The sequence below is a fragment of the Mus pahari genome, chromosome 22 (assembly GCF_900095145.1).
Source record: "Mus pahari chromosome 22, PAHARI_EIJ_v1.1, whole genome shotgun sequence".
Lineage (NCBI taxonomy): Eukaryota > Metazoa > Chordata > Mammalia > Rodentia > Muridae > Mus > Mus pahari.
This window is the reverse complement of record NC_034611.1, coordinates 39,649,906-39,675,856: the sequence shown is the minus strand read 5'-3', so window position 1 is coordinate 39,675,856 and position 25,951 is coordinate 39,649,906. Positions and strand designations below refer to the sequence as shown.

The window sequence follows — 25,951 nt, the reverse complement described above, 5'->3', positions numbered from 1 at the left end:
CACACACACAGGAAGGAAGGAATGTTTTAAAGGAGCTTATGTAGCACGATTTAACAGACTCTCTCTCTCTCTCTCTCTCTCTCTCTCTCTCTCTCTCTCTCTTTCCCTCTCTCTCTCTCCAAACCCAGTCCCTACTTTTAAGATAAGATTTTACTTTATAGCACAAGCAGGCCTCAACTTCCCAAGAGCTAGGATCACAGGTCATACAACTCATCTGGAGTTTGTATTCTAGCTATGCGCACCCTAGCTTGGCTTATGGTACCTTAGTGTGGTTTTCAGGTACAGCTTTCCCAGTAGCTACTGATGTCGAGCTTCCCTTTCCATGCACATAGGCCATCCAGATATTTCTGGAGAGGTGTCTATTCAAATCTGTTGGGTTTGCTTTGTTCCACTTCTTTCTCAGCAGGGTCTCATCTGGCTCGTACTAGCTGCAGTCTCACTATGCAGCCAAGGACTTCAAAACTTCCAGTCGTCCTGTCTCTAGCTCCCACATCCTGGACTTACAAGTGTGTGTCACCATGCCCAGCTTCAAATCTCCTGTCCATGTTAAATAAAGTGTCCTCTTTTTAGTATTGAATTGTATTAGGCCTCTAGCTGCCATCTTGCGTCCCTGTGTGTGTGTGCCTTATCTCAGCTGGTCTGCCTGAGACCCCCTGAGTATGAACCTTAGTTCCCCTTGTGGCCCCATTTCCACTCCGACAAGATGAAAGAAAACTCGCCAGACTGCAGGCACAAGTGCGCATTGGTGGGAAAGGAACCGCTTGTGGAAAGAAGGTGGTTCCCAGAACAGCCACAGCAGATGATAAAAACTGCAGTTCTCCTTGGGGAAGTTAGGGGTAAACAACGTCTCTGGTATTGAAGAGGTGAACATGTTTACAAACCAAGGAACAGTGATCCACTTTAACAACCCTAATGTTCTGGCATCTCTGGCAGCAAACACCTTCACCATTACAGGCCAGGCTGAGACGAAGCAGCGGACAGCAATGCTTCCCAGCATCCTACACCAGACGGCGTGACTAGTTTAAGCTCTGCCTAAACAGTCTGTGGACAGAAAAGCACCACTTGCTCCTGGAGAGGAGGAGGAGGAGGAGAAGGATGATGATGATGATGATGATGATGATGATGATGATGATGATGATGATGATGATGCAGTTCCACATCTGGTGGAGAATTTTGAACGAGGCAAACTGAACTGAAGCAACTTCTGAAAAAGGCGACACTTGCAGAAGTTACAGGAGCTGCTATTTTATATCATGACTGCTTTTTACATTTTTTTATTATGGATCTGACAAAATCTAGATCTCTAATATTTTTAAGCCCAAGCCTGCTGAACACTGCCTCTCTTTTCAGTTTTCACTTATACCTAATTCATTCTTTGTGGCAAATTAAGTTGAAGAAGCCTAGGAATAAAGTTTGAAAAAGGTTAAGAAAATTCTTTGCCTAGTCAAAAATAATAATAATAATTTATTAGGCTTCTGTTGTTGTTTGAGACAGGGTCTCACGACGCAGCCCTGGCTAGCTTGAACTTGCTATGTAGACTAGGTTGTCAGGAATTCACAATGACCCACCTGCCTCCTGATTACGGTATGTGCCACCACGCCCTGCTGCCACTTTCTTGATAGAGAGGCAAAAGGCAGAAGCAGGTATACTTAAGACTAATTGTTTGTATTTAAAAAAAAAAAAGGCACAAGACTGGAGGAGATCCAGAGATAACTGTGCAGATTAGACAGTGACTAATGAAAATGGTGGTGAAAATCACAAAGGAAAATGGAAAGATCCAGACATGGCACTCAAATATGGACACGGGGTAAGACTGTACAACCACCTCTGGTTAAAAATGAGGTGTGAGTACAGTCACTGGTTTTATTGGGCAGCTCAGACAAGTTCTGAAAACACCTGTTCAAAAGGTGCTCAGACAGCTTTTGGGCTGAACAGCTTCCTGCCAGTTTCAATGCTCAGGTATGCATCACTACTCTTGGTCAGCCAGTGTAGCACGGCAGGAATGCTCCAACTGAAATACTCGTTTAGATGGAATGGGGAGTGGGCAGGGGGCATATAAGGCTCAGGAAGTAAAGGAAACCTGCAAGGGTAAGGAAGCTCCCAAAACAAGTTTCACAAGCCCCATCCCAAATAAGCACCACCCACTCAGGGAGAGACTCCAATAGGGTGAGCTGCCTGTCAGTCATGCAGTAGAGCTGCTGTTCCCTGAGTCATTGGTCATCGCCCAGGCTGAGGTAGGCTTTTCCTGGATGACACCACCTTCCACCCACTCATGCTCATGTTGTAAGTAACCCCAATAAACTCACTGGCCACTAACATAGCCTTGGGTGAACTGGCTTTGGACTGGGGGTAATGCCCTGTTTGAGGTGAACAGATGTTTGTTCACAAGGCCTCAGGGAGTCACTCAACATTGAGGGTCACTACGGTACCCTTGATACATACGTGTTCGCAGGCAATAGAGCGATGTAGGCTTCTTCATACTTCATCCTGAGGCCTCGTAAGAACAGGTATGTGAGGTTTGAAATTCTGGGCTATAAAAGTGAGCAATCTTAACACGGTGTTTCTTCATAAACGGAAGCTGAATAAGCAGAGTTCTTATTCTCTGAAACAGGGGAAGTTGCCATTTTCATAGTAACACAGTAAATAACTTAATTTTTAAATTCACTGAGCAGCTTGGTGAAAGCATTTATTTCAGTAGAATAAACAACAGCAGCAGCAGGGAAATGTAAAGTGCTACATCAAAGCCCCACCCACGTACATAAGGTTCAGATGGCTCATGGGCCAGACTGCTACAAGCAAAACAGGCATTATTTTTTCAAGCATGCTATTTGAACTAATTTGATGTGTACTCATGTGCTATGCTGGTCAGTGAAGAAGCCTTGAGTTCTGAACTCTGAGGACTGGGGAAACAAGAATTGAAGACTTTACCTACCAGCTTCTCCATGGTTTGTGCCTTATGCTGGATCTAGGGAGGTAACCTGAGGCTCTGACAACAGAGGCCCTTCCAGGACCTCACTAGCTCCAAGGTGGGGGTTGGAGGACAATTTTTAGATAGCATATCAGGGGTAAAAGCAAAATGTACCACTTTGATGTGTGTATCGGGTGCTAAGGAATGCCAACACACGTAAGGAGGTAGCCAGTTAGCGACAGTGAGGGGAGTGGATAAGATCTCAGAACAACCCTCACCACATGGCTTCCCATTGGGTTACTGACTTCTTACTGGATCATGGACCCCAAGTTTCTCATATTATAAACTAAGACCTCAAAATATACTTTTTCATGGCAAGAACATTATTTTTAAAATGGTAACCTATAGTCTTCCTTACATCAAGTCTTCACAAAGTCCTTGGGCTTTCTAGATTTTACCAACCTCATCTATAAACAATCTTCAAATAACTATAAAATCTACTCTATAAAACTGGGAGATTATAGTCTAGCACTCAGTGCCTTTTAAAACTTTAGGTGTTGGGATAACAACAGAAACAACAAAACCTGACTACCAAATACAAGTGAAAATTACCTTCAGTGGTAACAGATCGCAACATCACATGACAGGAGTGAAAATTAAGCTCACCTTTAGAATGATTTTTGTGAGCTGTTTTTTTTTCTTGTCCATAATTATATTTAGTTAAAACCACATGAGGACTTTACAACTCCCCTCCCACATATACTTAAAAGACATTATGAACTGACAGTTGTGGACTGAGCTAGAACCCAAACGCCATTTATATTCAGTTGTCCTTAAAAACAAAAAAACAAAACAAAAACTTCTAAATGGGCTTTGAGAGCATGAACTATTTAAAAGCTGCCTACATTTTCCAGTCAATTGGGCAATGGCAGCCCCTCGACAGTGCCCTCGAGGTTGCTGAAGGAGCATGCTTGAAGGCAACGCTGTCCTAAGCGGTCTCACTAGTCACTGGGATGACAGAGCTGCACGTCAGCATGGGGGGACTTGCTGGCACTCAGGAGAAGATAGACTTTTCATGAAATTTTCTTAGGCTTTGACTAGTGAACAATTCTAAGTAAAGGTTTGTTGTGGTTAATTCATCGCTGTTACTTGGGTCCGCAGTTTTTCTATTAAAATCTGAATGCTAAGCATATTTCTGGAATAATGAAAAGCTATAGTGATTATGAGCTGGGCATATAATTCAAACCATGTACAAATGAAAGTAAATACTCAAACTTTAAGATCTCCTCACCACTTGTGAAAGAAAAATCAAACAACTTCTGGCTTGGACCCTTCCTTCCTTGAGACAGGTCGTTTTCTTTTCATTTGTGTGCATACTGGAGATTGCATACCAAAGGGGCTACAAAGTCTTTCCTCTTCAAGTAATATCCAAAAACAAAAATATAACAAAGATCTTCATAAATGTCTGAAATAAAATTATTCTCACCGCACAAAGTTTCAAATACAAAGTTCACAGAATGGGCACTCCCCTGTCTCTACTGTAAATGACACTTCTCAAGAAGCTAAGCTAGTGAGCAGTGCCCCTCCCCAATTCTTCATCCCCCTTGGTCTATACAACTAACGACAGTACTCAGCAAGGGACACTGAGTACCAGTAATACTCCAATGTGGAAACACCTTCTTTTATCTGAAAATCCAAAGGACTACATAGAAAAGCAGCTTGGCTGTGAGCAACCACAATAAGTTACTTGTTTGTGAAGTAGATTAAATAGTAAGACAAGGAACTATGACTTCCAGTCCCTTAACCTAAGCAGGACAAACCGTTGGACCATAGCCTGAATGTCTACTAAAAGCACAATGAATTTATAACAATAAAAAATGTAACGAAGGGTAAATACAAAATAATCTTTTTGTAAACAATCCTTAGGTTATACCCAATGCAGAATGTTTAATGAAGCAACTGAGTCACAGCTCATAAGTCACAAACCAGCATTATAACTCAAAGTCAAATACGTACTCATTGGCCAGATATATTCGTCGGAATATAAGAGCCGCCAATGCCAAAGTCAGGATGATGATCAGCATGGCGGACCCGCCGTGCTCTGTGTGCTGGGCTCTTGGTGGCTGGCCTTGGAGCACATCGGGGGAAGTGGATGGCCTTCTCTGACTCTGTTGCTGGGCTCTGCGCTGCCGAGGGCTCATGGAAGTATTCTTAGGAGCTGGCTGGGAAGGTTGTGGCAAGGGTGCTCCTGATGGATTCTGGGCGCCATACTAAGAAATGATAAGAAAATCTGTTTGAAATCGCCCCCCCCCCAAAGTTGTACATGCACTTGTTAACAGTTTGAGAATACCTAGAGTATTAAATATGACTAAGGCAAATTTAACAAGAACCATCTGAATGTGGAGACCAGGAACCAATCCTGATGAATAAGCCAGAAACACAGCTTATCCTGAGCTCTAAGAGGTGGAGGAGCAGTCAGAGGCCTGGTGTGGCTGTTTCTCTCCAAACGGTAGACACAGCAACAGCAGTTTCTGCTCAGCATCTGGGCACTGTTCTCCTTTCAGAAGACCCTGAAGGCTACTGGTTCTTCAGTATTACCTCACCACACTGACACTCCTCCGTCAACAATAATAAGGAAATAATTTTAAGCCATAAGTTTTTCATATCAGTATTGTAAAAATGTGCTTGTTTCCAAACTCTGCTTAGCCTTTTCCATAGTCCCAGACAAGTGAGCTAAACCCAAGCCTCCAGCATCTTTTACCCTGTACTCAGTACCTTATGCTGTGAGAGCCCCCTGGGACCACGAGTACCTCAGTGTGCTCCACTGTGTACATGGCCCCGGTGACAGAGTCTTCCAGTTGCCACAATGACTCAGTCAGGGGACAGTCATAATGTGACACAAGGGTTTCAAAATCTCAAGTTTGCCTGGAGATATTAAAACTAGCAGTAGCACATTCAAAGAAGCCATAAAACATAAAACTACAGACACACAGACTCCTCAACCTGCCTCGACTGCATCGATGGCTTGTAATCCTTTCACTAAGAACAGCTTTTCCATTAGAACATACTTATTCTTTAAGACAATAAATAGTAATGAAATGTCTTAGTATGAGTTACATACATGACATTTCAAATACTTCCCAATAGAGAAATGCAAACATTTAAAATAAATAACCCAAATCATTAAAACTATAAGCTTTATGCTGGCAACAGTGTTAAACATGAGGGGCACTGCTGATCTCAGTTACTTGCAAAATGTCCACTTGAAGCTTGACATTCATTTCAACATCAACATGTTAACTGGGTGTGAGAGACCCCACCTGTAATCGCTGCACTCAAAGAGCGAAGACAAGATGATGAAGCCGAGGCCAGCCTGGGCTACATAAGAAGGCTTCATCTCAAAATGCAAAGCTGTGGGGACGCCCCTTGATGGCAGAGCATGTTCATAGCACCCACAAAACCCTGAGTGTGATCCCTAGCATAGGAAAAGAGCTTAATCTAAATTTCTCAAAATTATTCTTTGAAGTTTCTTAAATTTGATTAACCCATAATACAAAGGTATAAAGAAACTACTGGTGAGTTTGGGTTAAAGATAGTACTAATGCTGAATTATCAGCTGCATAAACTTAGACTTGTACAATCTAGACTCCAAGGGACAGTCTGTCCATTGAAGAGCACAGATACAGAAAGTTGTATGATATATGAGGCCCCCTGCCCTCACATGCCACATAGTGAGTGAGCCAACATTCAATCAGAGAACTTGTTACAGTAGCCAATCAAGAAACATTGAAGTCTAATTTCCACATCCTCTAGTGAGCCTCTTGCCTCATCCCCTGCCCTGGTGCTAAGACTCTAGGCATGCACCACCATAGCCATGGAGGAACAGGTTCTCAAGGAAAAAACATGACGATGAGATCACTATAGTCTAAGAGACTGACGATATCGAAGCTTGTATTGCGTGCGTTATTTTTTTCCTTAGTTTGAGGGGAGATTATCCTGCCCCTAAAATTAACAATACAGTGAGCCTTTATTACATCTAGTCTGGCTTTGCCTACTAGATGTGTGTTCCAAAGCCAGTTATTTAACCTAAGTTAGCTCCCTCATCTGTACAATGCGGATAATATCTAATTCAGCAGCTGTGAGGATTAAATGGATTAATGACATAAAGTGCTTATGATAAACAATGACAGTAAGTGTTAATCATTACTAATATTGTTACTATTAACATATTCTTTTCGGGGGCTGAAGAGATGGCTCAGCGGTTAAGGCACTGACTGCTCTTCCAGAGGTCCTGAGTTCAATTTCCAGCAACCACATTGTGGCTCACAACCATCTGTAATGGGATCCAGTGCCCTTTTCTGGTGTGTCTGAAGACAGCTACAGTATACTCACATAAATAAAAATAAATCTTAGAAAAAAATTCCTTTAAGAAGTGCAAATGTAAGAAACAGTCTATTTGAAAAGACAAATATGTCCTTCTCAAGGCATTCAGATTTAGACTCAAAAGCTATGTGGTAAACTTATTTGGAGTGATTCTTAGCCCCTTTATTAGTATGATTAATACATTTAGAAAACAACCCTTAAAACATGTGTGTAATCTCAGCACTTGGGAGACTGAAGCAGGAGAACTGGTAAATCCAAGGTTAACTTGGACAACATAGCAAAACTATGTCTTTAAAAGAGAAATTAAATAACCCAGCATACACAAAACTCTAGGTTTGATCCTGGCACTACAAAATTAATTAATTAATCAATTGATGACCAATATTTGAGTATATGTACTTTAATTAAATTGTTTAATGCTGGGCAGTGGTGGCACACGCTTTTAATCCCTGCACTCAGTAGGCAGAGGCAGGCAGATTTCCGTGAATTTGAAGCCAGCCTGGCTACAGAGCAAGTTCCAGGACAGCCAAGACTACACACCCCCCACAGAGGGCTTATATAATGTTTTATTTAGGTTTCTATATTTCAGATGCTTTGTATAACTGGCTAAAATAATTATAGTTATAGGTATGTGCCTAGCAATATATAGCAAGATTTCCATACTAACTAGAACAACCAAAAGTGAGTGAATTTTGTTTGCTTTTATGTTAAGTAGAATGCTCTTAGATGTTTACTTGTTTGTTGTGGGTGAGCATATGAATAATATATGTGGGTGCATGTGCCATGTCATACTTGAGAAGGCCAAGAGGGCAACTTGTCAAGTTGGTCCTTTCCACCTTTACATGGGTTCCAAGGACTGAACTCAGGGTGCCAGACTGGTGTGGCAAATGCCTTTACCCACTGGGCCATCCTGGAATGCTTTTTAATATAAAATAGAGAGGTTTACTTAGAATTTCAGTCCCTGGGTGGGCCCAGGAAACTGGTAAGACTGACAAACACAAGCTATCATCAGGTATTTTTCCTAGACCACTTAATCTATAAAAGCACAAAATCATAGACAATTAATGACAAAATAAATGATAACTAAAATAACTGGAATATGTAACAAGGTAGATTTAAAGAATATTGATGTATCTATCTTACTACCTGAAAGAAAGCAACTCAAAGCTATTAAGTCCCACTTTATAGTAGATAAATATTCTTTTTCAGTTTTCTGACTTTTGAAGTCCTGTAGGGCCAGAGAAGTGGCTTAGTTTTGTAAAGGTGCTTGCTGCCAAGCCTGATGTCCTCGGTTTAATGCCAGGTCCCACAGGGTAGAAGGAGAGAACTGATACCTGCAAGCTGTCATCTGCGCTCTACACATACACAGTAGCAAGTGCACAACTCCCTCACTAAATCAATAAATGTCTTCTATGAACCAGAGCGGGAAATAGAAGATATAGTTTCCTAGTCAAATAAGCTGTAACAAAACTGACTCCAAAAGAAGTAAGATCATCTTGTTAAGTCATTTTCCCCTCACAATCTTCTCTAGTTAGCACCAATCCAGTGCTATTTGTGATCAGTCTCTCCGATTACCTGTGCTGATCCATTTTTTGAAACGATTGGTCAGAGCAGAGCTATCCCAAGACACTCACTTTGTCATCTAACAATTCCTGGCCACTGACTCCATACCAGGCAGCAGTTCCACAGGGCTGTGTGCGCAGTTTAACTTCTCTATCTGTGCTTCTCAGCAGAGCTGCCAGTCGCATGCTGCAGGGTGCTCAGGACGGTCAGTGTGCCTGAGGGGCAACACTGCTGACTTCACTAAACCCAGACTGAACGTGAACTTAGAGAGCATATGTCACTAGACTACTAGGCCGATCTAAGCAACACAAGACTGTGGCTCAGGGAATTCTTGTCAGTGCCTAGTATCTATTAGAGTTATTAATATGCATATTTTATCTAGGCTAGCACAATGTTAGCACTGACTTTTAAAAAAGTCATAGCATTCTGAAACAACAACAGAACCTAGAAACTATTTTGTCTAACCCCACTTAACAACAACAACAAAAATCCAAAAAACTGAAGTCTAAAAGATTTTTTCAAAATAATGTAATTAATGGGGCAGCTGGGCTAAAATCCTACTACTAAGAAAAACATAATTTTCAGTATTTGATCTATGATCTTATTTTAATCCAAAAAAGTGTGTTTGTGTGTGTGTGTGTGTGTGTGTGTGTGTGTGTGTGTGTATGTGTGTGTTTGTGAAGTGTGGTGTGCGTGTAGTATGTGGTGTGTTTGCTCGCATACATGTGGATGTGATTGTGGTGTGTGTGTGTGTGTGTGTGTGTGTGTGTGTGTGTGTGTGTGTGTGGTGTGTATTAAAAGATAAGAACCATACCGATGTGCTTGCTGTAGCACCCTGGAATGTTGTAGGTAAATCGTCTTGTGAATCATTTAGTGAGAAAGACTGGTTTAAGTCTGATTCAGCGATAGTCTTTCCAGATGAATTGACTTCGGCCTATAAATAAGATACACCCGAGAGCAGTGTTATAAGAAGGACGGTGTTAACAACCGCTAACTCCCTCTCCTGAAGTCATCTGCATTGCTCCTCTCCTGTCTACTCTCAGTTAAACTCCGTGCGTGTTTGCGTCTGCTCCACTGGACACTCTGCATCCCGAGGGAGCTGCTACCTACTACGGAACAATGTCTTTGGTTCCCAACTGCAATTCTAAGAACCCCTACAAACTAAAGCTCTGGACGACTTTTAGGCTTGTCAAGCTAGCTGGGGCTGTAACAATAGCCAACTGTCCCAGGTTGACCAGATTTACTGTAACCAGTCAGCAAAAGCTGCATGTATTCCTCAAATCTGAAAAATCGTGACATTCAAAACACATCTGATCCTAAGGTCTTCAGAGGAAAGATTCTAAGTACAATAGGAGCCCTGGAAAGGAGAGTAGCATCAAGATTTATACTTCCTCCTCCAGGAACTATGGTAAAACTAAAGGGAAAACTCCCAAGAACTGGACCTGGAAACAGACAGAGGGCAGAAAAGGAAGGAAGAGGAGACAGCAGCACACTGCTTCAGGCAGGTCAAGTGGATTACAGAAACATGAGTGTGAGCACTCAGAGTGTTAGAAGAGTATATAACGTTTATGTTAGGTTAAATATGCAGAAAAAAGGGGAAAGGGGGAAATTGCCAAAATGTTAACAGCAGTAACATTTTATAGGTGAGATAACTTTGTTTAAAAAGAACTAGAATTTAAAAAGCACTAGGGTCAGTTCTAAATGCAGCTATAATACATGTGGTGTCCGTGTTAATTAACATAGCCTGACAAAATCCCACAAGGCAGTCCAGGTTCTGATGAACCGGGTAAGGCCCGTGGTGGCGGTGTACTGCTGGCACGGGATGCACAGCCAGTGAGCTGCAAGTACAGTCGTATATGCCAGTCTGGTTTTAACTGCTATGCTCAGTGTCGCTTATGTTTTATAGTAAGAAGACATTTCTCAGAAAATCTCGATTCACTAGAAGCACATGACTTTCCTCTTTGCTAGAATTCAGCAGTAAACACGAAAGGCTCCGTAAGTGCATCTGTTAGGAATTTACAGTACCTTAAAACTAATCTGTCTGGCCAGTTCTTTGGCTTCTTGGTCAGCCTGGCTTGAACAGCTTCCAGATTTTAATGGCAACAGGACATCCTTCATGGCAGAGCCGCAGCTTTCACAACAGAAATCTTGTGATCTGGTAGGATACAATGTACAATAAAGCAAACAGCTGAATACCAGTTCCCTTCTATTAAGATACTCCAATAGGGATTGGAGAGATGGTGTCCAATTCCCAGAACCCACATGGCAGGTAACAACCATCTGTAATTTAAGTTTTAAAGGAGCCAATGATGCCCTTTCTGACCTTTACCAGCACTGCACACACATGATGCACAGAAATATGCACATATATGCAGGCAAGACACCCATAAATATAAACCAAAAATAAATAAATCTCAAAAAAAAAGATACTTAAATACCAAATGACTAAAAGAAAAGAACACTTAACGATGTCATAGCACATTCATCTATAGGCTACGAGACAATTAAGGCAGTATTAGTTCTGAGGTACTGGGTAAGGGAAAAGGACAGAAGCCCTTAGGGCCAGCAGAAAGAATGGAAACAGGCAATCTTGGAAGGTAGGAGTTTGGGGATCCCTCCAGAATGTACCAGAGACCTGAGAGGTGAGAGACTCTCAAGACTCAAAGGGAGGGACCCTAGATGAAATTCCCTACAGTGGGGAGTGGAAACTTATAGAGTCCACCTCCAGCAGAAAGACAGGGCATCAAGTGAGGGGTGGGTTGCCATTCCACAGTCACAACTCTGACCCATAACTGTTCCTGTCTGAAAGAACTGCAGGGATGGAAATGGAGAGCATCCTGAGGAAAAGGAGGTCCAGCGATAGGCCCAAAGTGGGATCCCGCTCAAGGGGAGGGCCCAAGGCCTGACACTATTACGAGGCTATGGAGTGCTAACAAAAAGGGACCTAGCATGACTGCCCTGGACCAGCAGTCTCAATTAACCTTGACTCCTGAGATCAAACACTGGACCACCAAACAGACAGCATACACCAGCTGATATGAGGCCCCCAACACATATACAGGGAGGACTGCCAGGTCTGGGTTCAGTCAGAGAAGATGCATCTAACCCTCAAGAGACTGGAGGCCCCAGGGAGTTTAGAGGTCTGGTGGGTTGGGGGGGGGGAGGAGGGATCTTCATGGAGACAGGGGGTGGGAGGAGGTGTGGGATATGGAACAGCTGAAGGGTGGACCAGGAGGGGAATACGAAGGGTGGACCAGGAGGGGAATAAAATCTAGAGTGTAAAATAAATAAATAAATAAATAAATAATAAAAAAGAAAAACCGCTTTGACTTCATTTTTAAAAAATGAGTTAGCTAAAGAAAGATAAGCTTCAGCTCTACAGTGACGACGTATTTACGTAAACTGTTTATTACACTGTATGATACTATCCTCAAGGACACAGATCAGGAGCCTATTCAAAGTCTGTGAAAAGTTTCCTTTATCTCTTATCAGAAACATGTAAAATACGAAAGACACCAATTAAAAATAGAATTGAGAGCCAGGTGTGTTGACACACACCTTTAATCTCAGAACTTGTGAGTCTGAGGTCAGCTAGGCCTAAATAATGGACAGCCAGGGCTACACAGTAAGACCCTGTCTCAAAAAACAGATTCCGTTATCTCAGTACCACCAAATGGAAATGATACTTTGAATTTAATGAATTATGATCTATAGATAAAAATACACCAAAAAGAAAAAAACCTGAAAAGGCAGTATTACTATATCACTACTTAAGAAAAACCTTTATTTTATCCCAGATCATTTATTAATGTCTGCTATATGCTATATAAGTGGCTACGCTTCTATAGAGTGGATCACTTACTAGCCCAGGGAATTGGTCTTCCAGGCAGCTATATATAAACAATGGCTCTGGGTCATCCTATCTGGGATGCCAGCTAACGGGGGACAAAGGGCCAGCCATGCTTTTCAGGAGACATGGCTCCCAACTGGAGAAAAACAAATCTCAATATAAGTTTTTACTTTTTTTAATTATTATTTTTATGTATATGGATGTTTTACCTGTATGTATGTCTGTGCATCTTATGTGTTCCTGTACCGGCAGAGACCAGAAGGAGTTAGTTGGAGCCTATGGGGCTAGAGTTACAGTTACAAGCTAAAATGTGGGTGTTGGGAACCAAACCCAGGTCCTCTAAAGAGCAGCCAGTGTTCCTAACCACTGAGCCATCTCTCCAGCCCATCAGCTACTTTGAAAAGAATGAGAGAGCCGGGCTGGTGATACAGCTCAGTGGAAGAGTACCTGCCTCACATGGGGTTGAACCCTGGGATTGAGCCTTAATAATAATCATGAGATCAATTTTTTATATTCTGGTCAAGCCAAGGATATCTGCAGAGCTGGATTTCTACAATTCTAAGACTGGATCCTTAGCCAAGGTGACAGCAGAGAAAGAGACTTAACGCTGTTGGCCACTAACAGTACTCAGCCCTAAGAAGGAACTTACTTTTTGGCAAGCGCTCTTCTCTCCTCCGGGGTGTAATCTAGGGAACCTATGGCTCCCTCTCCTTTAGTCGGCATAAACCCGATGATGGCCAGCAAGGCTGTCCTGACTGAAACAGAGAGTGAACATCAGTTCAGTGAAAGGAGCTGGGTAGGAGCAGGGCCGGGGTAGACACCAGGTCAGCAGTGCAGGCACGGGGACCCACACCCGGTCATGAACACGCTCATGCTTCTGTGTGTTTGTTATAAGAAAGGAAAGAACAGGGAGACACAGCAGTGCACACTCCAACCCATGCTAGGGACGCAGAGTCAGGAGGGCTTGCTTGGCCACAGTCTCAAAATGTTCAAGTTCCAGGTTCAGTTAGAGACTTTGCCTCAAAAAACAGGCAAAATAAAACCTTAAGAGAAATTAGATTAGCTCTGGAAAAAAAGATCTGAAGGGTTTCAGAGCAGATTATTAAAGTAATATACAAGCCTACACATGAAAAAGTATTTTTGTTAATTTTTCAATGGTGTCACATATTAGCCAAAAACATCGTCAATCTCAAAAATGTATTATAATTCACTATTACAGGCTGAATAGTAATTGGCACTTGTGTTCACTGATACTCACTGCTCCATGAAGGCTGCCAGGTTTCAGGATGATGTCCTGAGATGCTTAGACAGATCTTCTTGCCTACTTCAAACCGTCCATTAGCCTTAGAAACAAAGAACACGATTTAAAAACTGCAAAAGTCCACTTAATGCCTTATTCTTTTCATGAATATAGTTTATATTTATTTATGCATTAATAATTTTAAAGATAATATTATCTTCTTAAATATTTAGATGGAGTTTTTTTGTCCTCTTATAGACATTCAAAAATACATATTAAATGCTGAATAAATAATAAAGGCTGTTTGAAGGTTTATCAGCACCTTTCTGAGATAGGCTAAAGAGTGAGCATAGAAAGACTTACTGACGCTGTGCCCTGTGCCTACTACAGATCTAGACTTGCCGAAAGGTAAGACGCACTAAGGTCAGGTTAACCCTGAGTCACCTGACTAGTCGGTGAGGAAGGGTGTGAGGAGGTGGCTATGAGACAGGAGTGGCTTTTCAGAGGACAATGCCATTAAATTAGAGAGAACACAACCACTGAAGAACACTGATCATGATTTTTGATATCAGGAAAAGACTCAGAGACTCTTGGCGCCTCTCCTTTCAGAGGTGACCAATGAAGCTAATTCTCACAAATGGAAAGCAGCTGCAAGCCTGAACAGGAGGAGGAGCCACAACGTTAAGGAGGCAGACACGAAGTCATTACCAGCACTCCACTGGGAGGAGGCTGGCTCGGTTCTGCTTCACCCCCATCCTGGGGTCATGGTCCATAAACATTTGCTGAATCAAAGTTGGACTTTAGGGAAGGAAGTGAAGGAGGAGGCAATATGACCACTAAGGAGAGTGGGGCTGCTGTCCAGTGTGCTAAAGCCACTTGATCCACTGGTTAACTACTGGTAAGGAGCTGTTGCCCACTGCTCAGCACTAGCGCATACACACACACACACACACAAATGCATGTATGCACACACTGATACATGCATGAACACATAAGTGAACACACACATACAGATACATGCACACATGCACACACAGAACATGTATACACACACAGGTGAAGACACACATGCACGCAGACATATGTATGCACACATAGATATGCATGTATGCACATACAGGTGTACACACACATATGCACACAGGTCTCCCACACATACCAGCCCTTATTCAGACTGCTTGTTTCTCCCAGTTAATGTGTCAGTGGGAGCCTACAGGGACACCCCAGCCTTATACGAACATCAACAATTAGCAGTAAGGTCTCATGCTTAGTAAGCAGCTTCTAGATGCCAGAAACTTTAGAAAGTGGCTGTATTTGCCACAACAACATGCCATTCAACAAAAAGAAAAACTAAATTTCAAAGACAATATCTAACCTACATGTGCTAGGACGGAAAGGGCGCACACTAGCCAGAGCCCTGCCAGTTGACTCTAAAATAAGGCCTGCATCCTCCCAAGTACAGCTAAGCTGTGCTGGTGTGAGCTTTGGATGAACACCTCATCTCACAGAGTGCTGCCCCTCAGGTCAGATAAAAGTTAGATGGAACAAGGTGAAGACCAAGAAGCTGTAGCAGTTCTCAGAGAAGCAGAGAAGCGTGTTTCAACAAAAAACATCTGCAAAACACGACTGCAATAGCCTTAATGAGATAAAGTCACCAAAGAGAAAAGGTTATTCTGTGTGTGTGTGTGTGTGTGTGTGTGTGTGTGTGTGTGTGTGTCTGTGTGTGGTGTGTCTGTGTGTGGTGTGTGTATTCGGGTATATGAGTGTGGGTGTGGGTATGTGGTGTGTGTGGTGTTTGTGGTGTGTGTGTGTGTGTGGTATGTATGTGTGGTGTGTATGTGTGTATGTGTGTGTGTCTGTGATGTGTCTGTGTGTGTGTGTGTGTGGTGTGATATATGGGTGTGTGGTGTGTGTGTGGTATATGTGGTATGTGTGTATGTGTATGTGTTGCATTTTTCACAGTTAGGAGAAAATTAAACATAAGTGAGGAAAGAGAAGTTTAGCAATCAAAAGAGTTAGTACATCAATAGTCTTTCACATAAAAATAAAACAAACAAATTCTAAGATAGAAACAGAAATAACATTTATTAAGGTTTCTGCGGCAGGCCCTGTCCTAAGAGCTATATACAGGATTCTGACTCTCTCATTTTCCTGTTAGCCCAGTCAGGCAGACACTCATCATAAATTTGAGGGGACTCGGGAAAACAAAGTAAGGTGGACAGAAGCTGAAGATGGTGTGACTGAGCGCATTAACAGGCCCACATGTGCAGGCAGCAAGCCCGGCATCCTCACACATGAACTCACTGACTCCTAACCCCACTGCTATGACACACATGCTGTTATGACACACATGCATTCACTGGCATCACCAGTACTTCACAGATGCATCAGCTTCCTCACAACTCTTCTGAGGAAAAAGTATTACACTTCTATGGCCCAGGCTCGGAAGAAAAAAAAAATAATATTCTACTTCATGTTTTATGAATAAGCAGACTACATTTGCAGACAGCTAGAAAAGTTAACTACAAGCACTGTAAAAAGCCAAGAGCTCTTACTGTTAGCAGGATAATGCTTGGTGGTTTCATGGGGTACTCTGGTGGCAGTACTATGCGTCCATGATAAACTCCTCCATCAAAATCAGAATCTGGGGGCCCTCTAACTGTGAAGTGCCATTCAAAAAGGTTATCCTAAACAAAAACAAGAGTCCACAGGATTGAGAACATTTAAAAGTATTATCATTTTTTATCAATAGTAACATTAAAAATGTCAAGTGAGGAAAATCAAAAGCTTTCTAATAGTGCTGTAATAGTTTCTAGTGCTCAAAATGCCTCAAAAGTCACAAGTAAAATGTGTTATTTAATGTAAATTTTATGTCTTATAAAAGCTAAAGACTTTTTAAACTAAATAATTTAAAGTGTCTGAGTCCTATTATACATTCATAAAAATATTAATTAAACTATCAATTAGTGAAAACATAGTCAAATCATTAGTATAAATTTGAGTTATTTTCACAAACTTTTAAAAAGTATTCTTCACTGTATATAACTGGTTAGGAATATTAACAGACTGGCTATATGTCGTTATACAGTTACCAAGTTCCTTTTCTAACTGCAAAGTTCTTACACACTGTAACATGCGTGTCTTCACTATCCCAGGGGAAATCTGACCACACCCACTGGGCATCCTCCTTTTACAGATGAAAACACAGAAGCTCAGGGCAGCTGTAGAGACCCAAAGGATCGGAGTCTTCTTACCGTGTGTGCCATTCTGTCTACTACGCTCCCTCCCTCAGCACTGAACACCGGGTTAGTATATGAAACCCTCTTACAGAGTCCCTAAGTCAGCTTTGCCTAAGGAGTCTGATGAAAGGCTAATGAAACACTCATGAAACAGAAGAAAGTAGATCAATAAACAAACACATTATTAACTACTCGAGCAAAGGAAACAGTTCTAAAGTTGTCCTAATACTGTAGTCCTGCAATCCTGAGGAAGACAGAGGGAGACTCACCTCCAGAGGCTGAGCGTGGTAATGATCTGTTGGATCTTTCAATTCTGCCGCTTCTTTCATCAATCGCTTAACAGCTAAAAGAAAATCCATAAGGTGGAGACAGTTAAGATGTACTTTCCCAAGTGATCAGCACAGACCTAGCCAGGTGTGATGGCACACACCTTTAATCCCAGCTCTCAGGTGGCAGAGGCAGGTAGATCTCTGAGTTCAAGGCCAGTTGGAACACAGAGAGTAGACAGAAGTGAAGAAAGGTCAGGTACCAGCTCTTGAAAGAAAATCAAGTAGTTTAAAATCAACCAAATGAAAAGCAGGTAGCCCTACTGATCCTTGTGAGGCATTTTCTCAATTAAGGCTCTGATGACTTTAGTTATGTCAAGTTGACATAAAACCAGACAGTACAAATACTTTTTTTAAAGAAAGGGACTGAAGTCCTCTTGTATTACTTTCCCTGTCACTAATAAATACCCTGGGCTGGTGAGATGGCTCAGCGGGTAAGAGCACCCGACTGCTCTTCCAATAGGTGCAGAGTTCAAATCCCAGCAACCACATGGTGGCTCACAACCATCCTTAATGAGATCTGACTTCCTCTTCTGGGGTGTCTGAGGACAGCTACAGTGTACTTACATATAATAAATAAATAAATCTTTAAAAAAAAAAATAAATAAATATCCTGACAAAATCAACTTAGAGAAGGGTTTCTCCTCGCTCACAATTCCTCATGGAGGGGAAATCATGCAACAGCCGGTTACACTACATCCTCAGTTGGAAACACAGAGATGAGTGCAGCATCGGCTCATGCTGCCCTTTCATCTCAGTCTACAACTTCAGACCATGGAACAGTGCCATCCACAGTGAAGACTAATTTCATCTATATAGCCCCTCACAAGAAATACTCAGAGGCTAACCTCCGAGGTGATTCTAGGTGCTGTCGGGTTGAAAACCCAGTATTATGATGGTTAATTTCAACTGTCACTTTGATGAGATATGGAATCACCTGAGAGAAAAGCTGCTAGTTATGACCATGAGAGATTATCTTGATCTGGTTATTGAAATGGAAAGACTCACCCACTGTGGGTGGCACCATTCCCTAAGCTAGGATTCTAGACTGTATTAAAAAAATAAAAAAGGAGAAAGTAAGCTAAGCATAAGCATTCCTCACTTTCTGCACTCGACTTCAGATGTAATATTACTCAAGGTCCTGCTGCCACACCTTCCCCACTACAATGGACTGTAACTGTGAACTGTGAGCCAAAAATAAACCCACTCTTCCTGCAGCTGCTTCTGTCAGAAGATTTTATCACAGCAACAGAAAAGTAACCAAGACAGAAATTAGCCATCACATTTGTGTTTTAAGTACGTATAAAAATACTCTGGTTCCTACAGAGAAATATCTTTACGGAATGTCAAAGTACTGGGGCTAGAACAGTCTGTTCCTCCTGGGGGGTCCATCCATCTCTTGCTTCAACCCTGGGGAAACCATCAGTCAGAGAAGCCAGGCAGCTGTATTCCTATTCTTACTTTTGTGAAGGCCATGGTCTCTGGACCAAGACTTTGGGGTCCATGGGCCCAGTATTTGCCTCTTCTTTTGCCCAGTTAGCTCACTGTACTTAACACTAAATTTAGGGCCACAAATAAAAATAAAGAGGCTTTTTAATAGGTCATTGTCTTCCAAACATCAATTTATCTTGTAAAGTCAGTATCTTAATATCATCAGTTGCAAAGACATGGTACATTTTAGGAGGCAGTGAGCTACAGATTCTCATCTAGGAACACCAAATAATACAAACTCTCAACTGCTCGCCCTGTCCTCAGAATGAACGTGTCAGCAAAAGTTTAAGAACTAATGTTTCTGTTTACAAAGACACTGCAAAGGTATTTACTTTAAAAAAAAAAAATTAAAGATGGGCCAGAGAGATGCTCAGTAGGTAGGCACATGCTACCAAGCCTGACAGCACGAGACATGATCTGAGCCCACGTGACGAAAGGAGAGAACTGACTCCAGCAAGATGTCGTCTGACCTCTATTTGAGTGTCACAGTGCCACGCCCCCCCCTCCACACACACACACACACACACACACACACACTAAATAAATAAGTGATAAGACCAAAACAAAACAGAGGGCTGGAGAGATGGCTCAGCAGTTAGGAGCACTGGCTGCTGTTCTAGAGGACACAAGTTTGATTCCTAACACGTGGAGGATCTCAATCCAGTTCAAGGAAATCCAATGCCCTTTTCTGACATTAATGAGCACCAGGCTCACACATAGTACACAGACATATTCAGGCAAAACATTCCTACACATAAAGTAAAATAATTAAAACAAAATGAACAAATAGTACACATTTGAAAAATGTTTAAGCAGAAAGAGAAAAAGAATAACTTCTTGCCTTAACAAGCTTATAGCAATTAGAAGACTCGAAAAACAATTGAAGACACTGTGACAGTACTGACCAGGTATGAATAAGCTAAGGACTACCTAGCCTAAGGGAGCAGAGAGGCTGAACCTTACAGAAGCTTGAAGAAGTAATAGGAATGTCAGATGGGCTCAACGGAAAGCATTGCAAACAGAGGATCCACTAGAGATGGAGACGTACCATCTGGAGAGTGGGTCAGGAGGAAATGCAAAAGAGCCTAAGAGAGGCAGGGGAAGGAGCTGGCAAGGAAAGCAAGGGTAAGCCCTGGCCGGCCCTGCCCAGCAAGCTAGCCACCCTAACTCTGAGCTTTACTGCTGCTAAATGATTGCTACTCAAACACTGTCAACCTGAGAAGAGATCTAGTGAGTGTTTGTTTAATGGATCTGTTTGATGACACAGTAACACCTTCACCACAGGGCAGAGGTAAAGGAGCTGACCAAGACTGAAGACACCACCACTGTGGAAGGTGTCTCTGTGGGAGACTAGATGCCTAACAGTGAAGGGCAGCAGCTCCCTGAGTGCTATAAATCCATGGGATATGGAGCTGAGGGAAATATAGGAGTTTGAAGAAGGTCGGGATACCAATGAATTTGGTTTTTACAACTCACAGAGACCTTTTCAATCTGTGAGAAATCCATAAAAATGTTCAATCACATATTCTATGCAGACCAGTTGATATGGTCTGAGTTCGGTGGGAAGTCTGATTACTATCAACTTTCGGTTGATACCAACAGTATGAACAGGGTGATTCCCAGGCTTCTGCTAAAATGGAACAAAGTTACCACACGCAGGACACAGCTGTTACCCATTGTCTGTACTGTGTTCTCCTAGGTTTTCCCATCCTTATCTCTGAGATAAGCCAACACTAGCAGATAGGAAATGAGATGTTTCCATTACTTCCTCTCACTGTCAGTAATCTAAAAATAACAAAGATTTGAGACTAAAGCAAAGCAGGCATTCTCACCGGACTTCTCAGCATTTTAACAAGTTCTAGAGTTCATCTAAACTACCCTCTCTACGAACTCAAAACCGTCTACATCAACAGGGAAGACGGTTTAAAGCTTTTTAAAGAATAGCATCACCTAGAGAATAGAATTTGTAAACAGATACAAGAGTCAACCAAAGTCCAACATACTTTCAAAATTCATTAACTTACTAAGTAGGATCAGACTGGATCTCACAGAGATCTGCCCACCCCTACCTCCCAAAGGCTGGAATCAAAGGCACAAATCACCATAGTCATCTAGAAATGTATTACGTTTCTAAAGCTGCTTAAATTTTATCATAATCTTGGGTACAATAACCTATCAAGAAGGAGCAATTTGGGGCTGAAGTGAGGTCTCAGAAGTTAAGAGCACTGCCTGCTCTTCCAGAAGACCTTATAAACTGACCCAGATGGTAGCTTACAGCTGTCTATAACTCCAGTTTCAGGGGATCTTACATCCTCACACAGACATTCACGCAAGCAAAAAAACAATGCACATTTTTTTAAAAAGATAGATAAAAGGGAGTTGTTAAAAAAAAAAAAAAGATTGAGCAATGTCCTGACAACATTTCACACTGCATTATTCTCTGGATATTTGCCTAAGAACCTCTGCTGATCTAAAGAAACCATGTGACTAAGTACTGTACAATTTACTACAAAGTTTTATTTTTAAAGTACAACTAATTTAGTTAGGTGGCAAACACCTTTAATGTCAGTTCTGGGAGGGCAGGGACAGGAGGATTTCTGAATTTGAGGCCAGCTTGGTCTATAGAGTGAATTTCAGGACAGCCAGAGCTACACAGAGAAACTGTCTCAAAACAGAAACAAAAACAAAACAACAACAACAAAAGTCCAACTAATTTAATCATTCTAGAATCAAAATGGTAAAATCCAGGCATTTCTACTTTCTCTGACCTTTTTTACTCTTCAGGTTTTAAGTGATGGGCTGAAGACAGAGAACATGTCCCATTAAAACTCAGCCATGTAATTCTTACACAGGCATGGTTAAATTTTAAACAAACACCGTAAAAAATGACTAATTCTACATCCGGTCACCTAAGGACACTTGTCAGCATTCAAGCTAACAACATTCTGCTCTGCCAATATTCCCCGGCTTTTCGTTTATATATTCTAAAATTTGAAAAATAAAAAATAAAAATAAAAAGATTCACAATACCAACTCTTTCCCATAAGGATATTGGACTTAAAATCCAAACTAAGAAGCAGTATGGGAAAGAAAACAAACAGTGACGATAGTTCTAGTTCAATGATCATCAATACCCTGAGGCTTATTACTCAGAGCTAACAGGGAGGCGTTTTTTCCCCCTGACAAATTATCAAAGTACATTTACAGGCTCCAATAATTTGTGCTATGCCTGCCTTAAAAGATAATGGGTTGTTTTTGTTTTTTTGTTTTTTTGTTTTTTTTTTGCATTGTTTTTAATGCACCAGAAAATAAGGCCAGGATTGTCTGGGGGCATTAACTGAAGGAAAGAAATTCAAAGTAGCAATCAACCTCCGAATCATGGTTAATTTTCAAGTGCACGCTCAACTAGTTTAGCTACAGGACATTTTTTTTTCCCTACGTCTATAAATTCTCCCCCAAATACTGAAATGGGATATTTCAGCCACAATAAAAATGGATTATTTCAAATGTGAGTCAAACACCTAACAAAAGTTGGTCGGCAGAGGCGGAGGGGACACGGAGGACGCGGATACGGCCGGGGATGGTCAGCAGTACTGGCCGAGGTCGCCTTCGCACCTGCCCTTGGCTCGGCTGCCTCCAGCTTCGCTCCGCAGAGACCGAGGGAGGAAGAGGCCAGGAGCCGAGGGTCGTCAGCACCTCGGGGGATCCGCAGCGGCCGCCCGCCCTGCGGCCTGCACCCCAGGACCGGCCGCGGCCTCGCGTACAGCGCGAGCCCGGAGCAGCCGCGAGAGCCGGCGGACACGAGCCGGCCGGCCGAGGCGCCGCGCTCCGAGTCCCGGGTCCCCCGCCCGCCCGCCCGCCACCCCAGCCCGGCTCACCCGGGCTCTTCAGGTTGTAGCGGGTCTCCATAGCGGACGTCCCCGCCGCCGCTCTGGTCGACGCCGCAGCTGCCCGGGTCTCGCGCGGCGGACGCGCCTAGCGAGGGCCTCCGCTGACACCGCCCAGTCCAGCCCGACCGCGGGCGAGGGTGCGGGCCGCGGGGTCCGCCTCCCTGAGGGCCGGCCGGGCGCCGGGGCGTCGCCGAACGGGGCGCCGGGGCTGCGGACGGTCTGCGGGGCTGACGTCCGGGCTGACGCGCCGCCGCGTCACGGCCGGCGCCGGGTCTGTGAAGTCGGCCTGACGTGGCAGGCGCTTCGTGGCGGTCGGTCAGTCGGTAGCGGCGGCCCCGAGGAGACGGGCGGCACCCTCGTCGTCCCCTCGGCCCAGCCCGGGAGACCGGCTCGCCGCGGGCCCTTCGGGGCTTCCCGCGGAGCTCGCGGGGAGCTCGGAGGAACGGCGCGGCCCGGAGCGGCGGGCGGGCGGGCGGGCGGGCGAGCGCGGCCTGGGGCTGCGGCGCCGTGACGTGCGCTTCTCCGAGCCCGCCGTCGGCCTCGCTGCGATGGACGGGAGTGGCCCGGCCCCTCGCTCGGCGGTGCGGTTTAGCTAAGGCACCGTTTTTTTCGGGGTGCATCAGAACCTTCCAGAAATAAAACCAAGGGGTCGCCTGGAGTTTTTAATAAAAGCGCATAAATGGGACAGGTCGGTCTCTCCCGATCGTGGAGGGCAGAAGTATGGTCCTGGTTCGGAAGGCTCACCGAGATAAGAGGGCCTCAAAAAAGGCGAGGGAGCCAGCGGAGATTAGAGCAGGCGATAGGTGGAACGAAGATCAACCACTTAGATTAGTGTTGTTGATTTTAACATTGTCAGATGCCTGTACGGGAATGTCAGTAATTTGTCCCAGCCGACTGAAGTGGGAGGAGGGAAAGAGAAAAAGATGTAAGTGGCATCTTCTAAGCCATTAAAGGCGACGTTTCCTGAAGAGAACGCGGATAATCTGATGAATAGAGAAGCAAGCATAACCGAACTTAAGTGTGCTTCTCCGTTAAGCTCTCATCCTTTGGATTCAGTCCTCAAATTTAGCATCCAGCAACCTGCGCTGCTCCGCAACCGACCCCATGACCAGGCCTTCCCATCTGCCAGTCAGCCTCGGAGGGCCCTTCGCCCTGCCCTGAGGCTCTCCCAACAGTGGAGATAAGGATGTTTCTCTTTCCTTTTATTCTTTTTTTTTTTCAATTTTTTATTAGGTATTTACTTCATTAACATTTCAAATGCTATCCCGAAAGTCCCCTATACCCCCCACACACACACACCTGCTCCCCTACCCACCCACTCCCACTACTTGGCCCAGGCCTTCCCCTGTACTGGGTCATATAAAGTTTGCAAGACCAAGGGGCCTCTCTTCCCAATGATGGCCGACTAGGCCATCTTCTGCAACAAATGCAGCTAGAGACATGAGCTCTTGGGGTACTGGTTAGTTCATGGCATTGATTATGCGCCCATGGCAAAACTGAATTATAATCGCTGCAAGAGAGAAGCCAACTCTGGTTTTTTTCTAAATATAAACATGTAAATATGTTGATTAAAAAAAAGTAAATGCTAAAGGTTACTAATTTCTTTGACTGTTAACTGGGTGGGAAAGAAATTAATTTCCCCAGAAATGTAGGTTTGTCAAAAGAATACTTTGTTTCTTCAGAACAAATTCCTTCCTAGAAGAAAGTAACAATTTATAGCACACAAAAAGATTCCATCCCAAATTAAAATTTGGAAGAATTTCCATCTTATTTTTTTTATAATAATCCTGATGATAAATTTAAAAAATAAAAAACAAACCTAAACCAGTCTCTGGAGATGCCACAAATAACAAAAGATGAAATTCAAAACACTTCAGAGTCTTGACAGCTTTGAGCTACCATCCCCATGTGTTGTTCCCCGTTTCCCTAGAGAGCGACAAAGCCCCGTGAATGTGGGTCCCCTTCCCCTTATCACTGTCATCCTGATACAAGCTCTACTGGTCGTTGAATACTTGATCAATTCATTTACTCTTCATGAGTGTTGACAATGACACAGATTATCCTAATGGTGGAAGAAAATGGAAGTCTTAAAGAGACTGAGCAGTTCATTTAAGTTCTCTTATTTATTTTGAGTACAGCGCAGGTTCTTAGCTCGTTGGTATACTTTACTGTTATAGTCCAGTTGAGATGTTACAGACCACCATACATATGTAAGGCCAAATGACAGTCCTTTGTTAAGCCAGCAACCAAGAGCAGGCTCTTGCCCCCAAAGACTCTCTTGGCTCAGGGTGTAGCATTTCTAAAGAGAAACCACAATGACATCGTCAGGGTCAGGGGAACGTGTTTGCATTTGTTTTGACTATACAACCAGCAAATATTTTGGTTATGTATCTGAGCCATGGAAAGTCCCAAATGTGCTGCCAAGGCGGATGTGAATGTTGTGGGGGTGGGGAGACGGGGAAGGAGGTGGAAAAGTGCCCAAGCAGACTCAAAATGGAGCCAGAGTACGATCAGGACAAAATGGCATTACTTTAGTCATTTCACTCCATTGCGCTCCTCGTTTCTTTTAGTGTTTCTTTTAGTTATTTTGTTTCAAATGCTTTTCCCCTTTTTCTTTTTTCGGTTTGTTTGTTTTGTTTTGTTTTGTTTTTTCAAGACAGGGTTTCTCTGTGTAGCCCTGGCTGTCCTGGAACTCACTCTGTAGACCAGGCTGACCTCCAACTCAGAAATCCGCCTGCCTCAGCCTCCCAAGTGCTGGGATTAAAGGCATGCGCCACCACTGCCCGGCTTGAGGAAGGAAGGAGGGGGCATCATGATGCCCATCTCCGTGTCTCCGTTTGGATTCCTTAGTTTTCAGTGAGTGCCCGCTGGCTTCTGGCTTTGTAGCCAGAGCAGAGCCGAAGAGCTGGTCCCTGAAGTCTCTGGTAGGCGAGGCTGGTCTGCGTGGACCTTTACCATCTGTGCCTCTTCCTTCTAAGGCCGTCATCTTTACCTAGATTTGGTGGATCCAGGGGTGACACCTCTCCCTTAGTAGTTAGATGACTGTCCGCACTTTATCCAT

The 25,951-nt window shown here is 43.3% G+C and overlaps 1 protein-coding gene across 2 annotated transcripts; it reads right to left on the bottom strand.

Annotated features, from left to right (window-relative positions):
• Nucleotides 1-1,591: 1,591 nt before the first annotated feature.
• Nucleotides 1,592-23,091, bottom strand: Ube2j1 (ubiquitin conjugating enzyme E2 J1). 2 transcript variants are annotated; one of them, XM_021222208.2, is made up of 8 exons: nt 22,879-23,091; nt 17,453-17,526; nt 16,500-16,631; nt 13,963-14,047; nt 13,354-13,459; nt 10,880-11,009; nt 9,669-9,788; nt 4,831-5,178 (listed from the first exon to the last, which is right to left on the bottom strand). In XM_021222208.2, the coding sequence occupies exons 1-8, from the start codon at nt 22,907-22,909 to the stop codon at nt 4,900-4,902; spliced, it is 957 nt and encodes a 318-aa protein (XP_021077867.1). In that variant the 5' UTR covers nt 22,910-23,091; the 3' UTR covers nt 4,831-4,899. The 2 variants fall into 2 exon arrangements, with proteins under 2 accessions (XP_029389214.1, XP_021077867.1); XM_029533354.1 differs by lacking the exon at nt 9,669-9,788 and having other exon boundaries at nt 1,592-5,178; nt 22,879-23,089.
• Nucleotides 23,092-25,951: the final 2,860 nt, after the last annotated feature.

What these genes read in the sequence shown, in the direction of transcription:
- Ube2j1 (XM_021222208.2), bottom strand. Translation starts at nt 22,909, where the DNA reads ATGGAGACCCGCTACAACCTGAAGAGCCCGG. An exon ending in ACCACGCTCAGCCTCTGGAG is followed by an intron (nt 16,632 to 17,452) that starts GTGAGTCTCCCT and finishes GTTTTTGTTTAG; the next exon opens with GATAACCTTTTTGAATGGCA. An exon ending in CTGGCAGCCTTCATGGAGCA is followed by an intron (nt 13,460 to 13,962) that starts GTGAGTATCAGT and finishes TCTCTGTTTCAG; the next exon opens with TCAGGACAGCCTTGCTGGCC.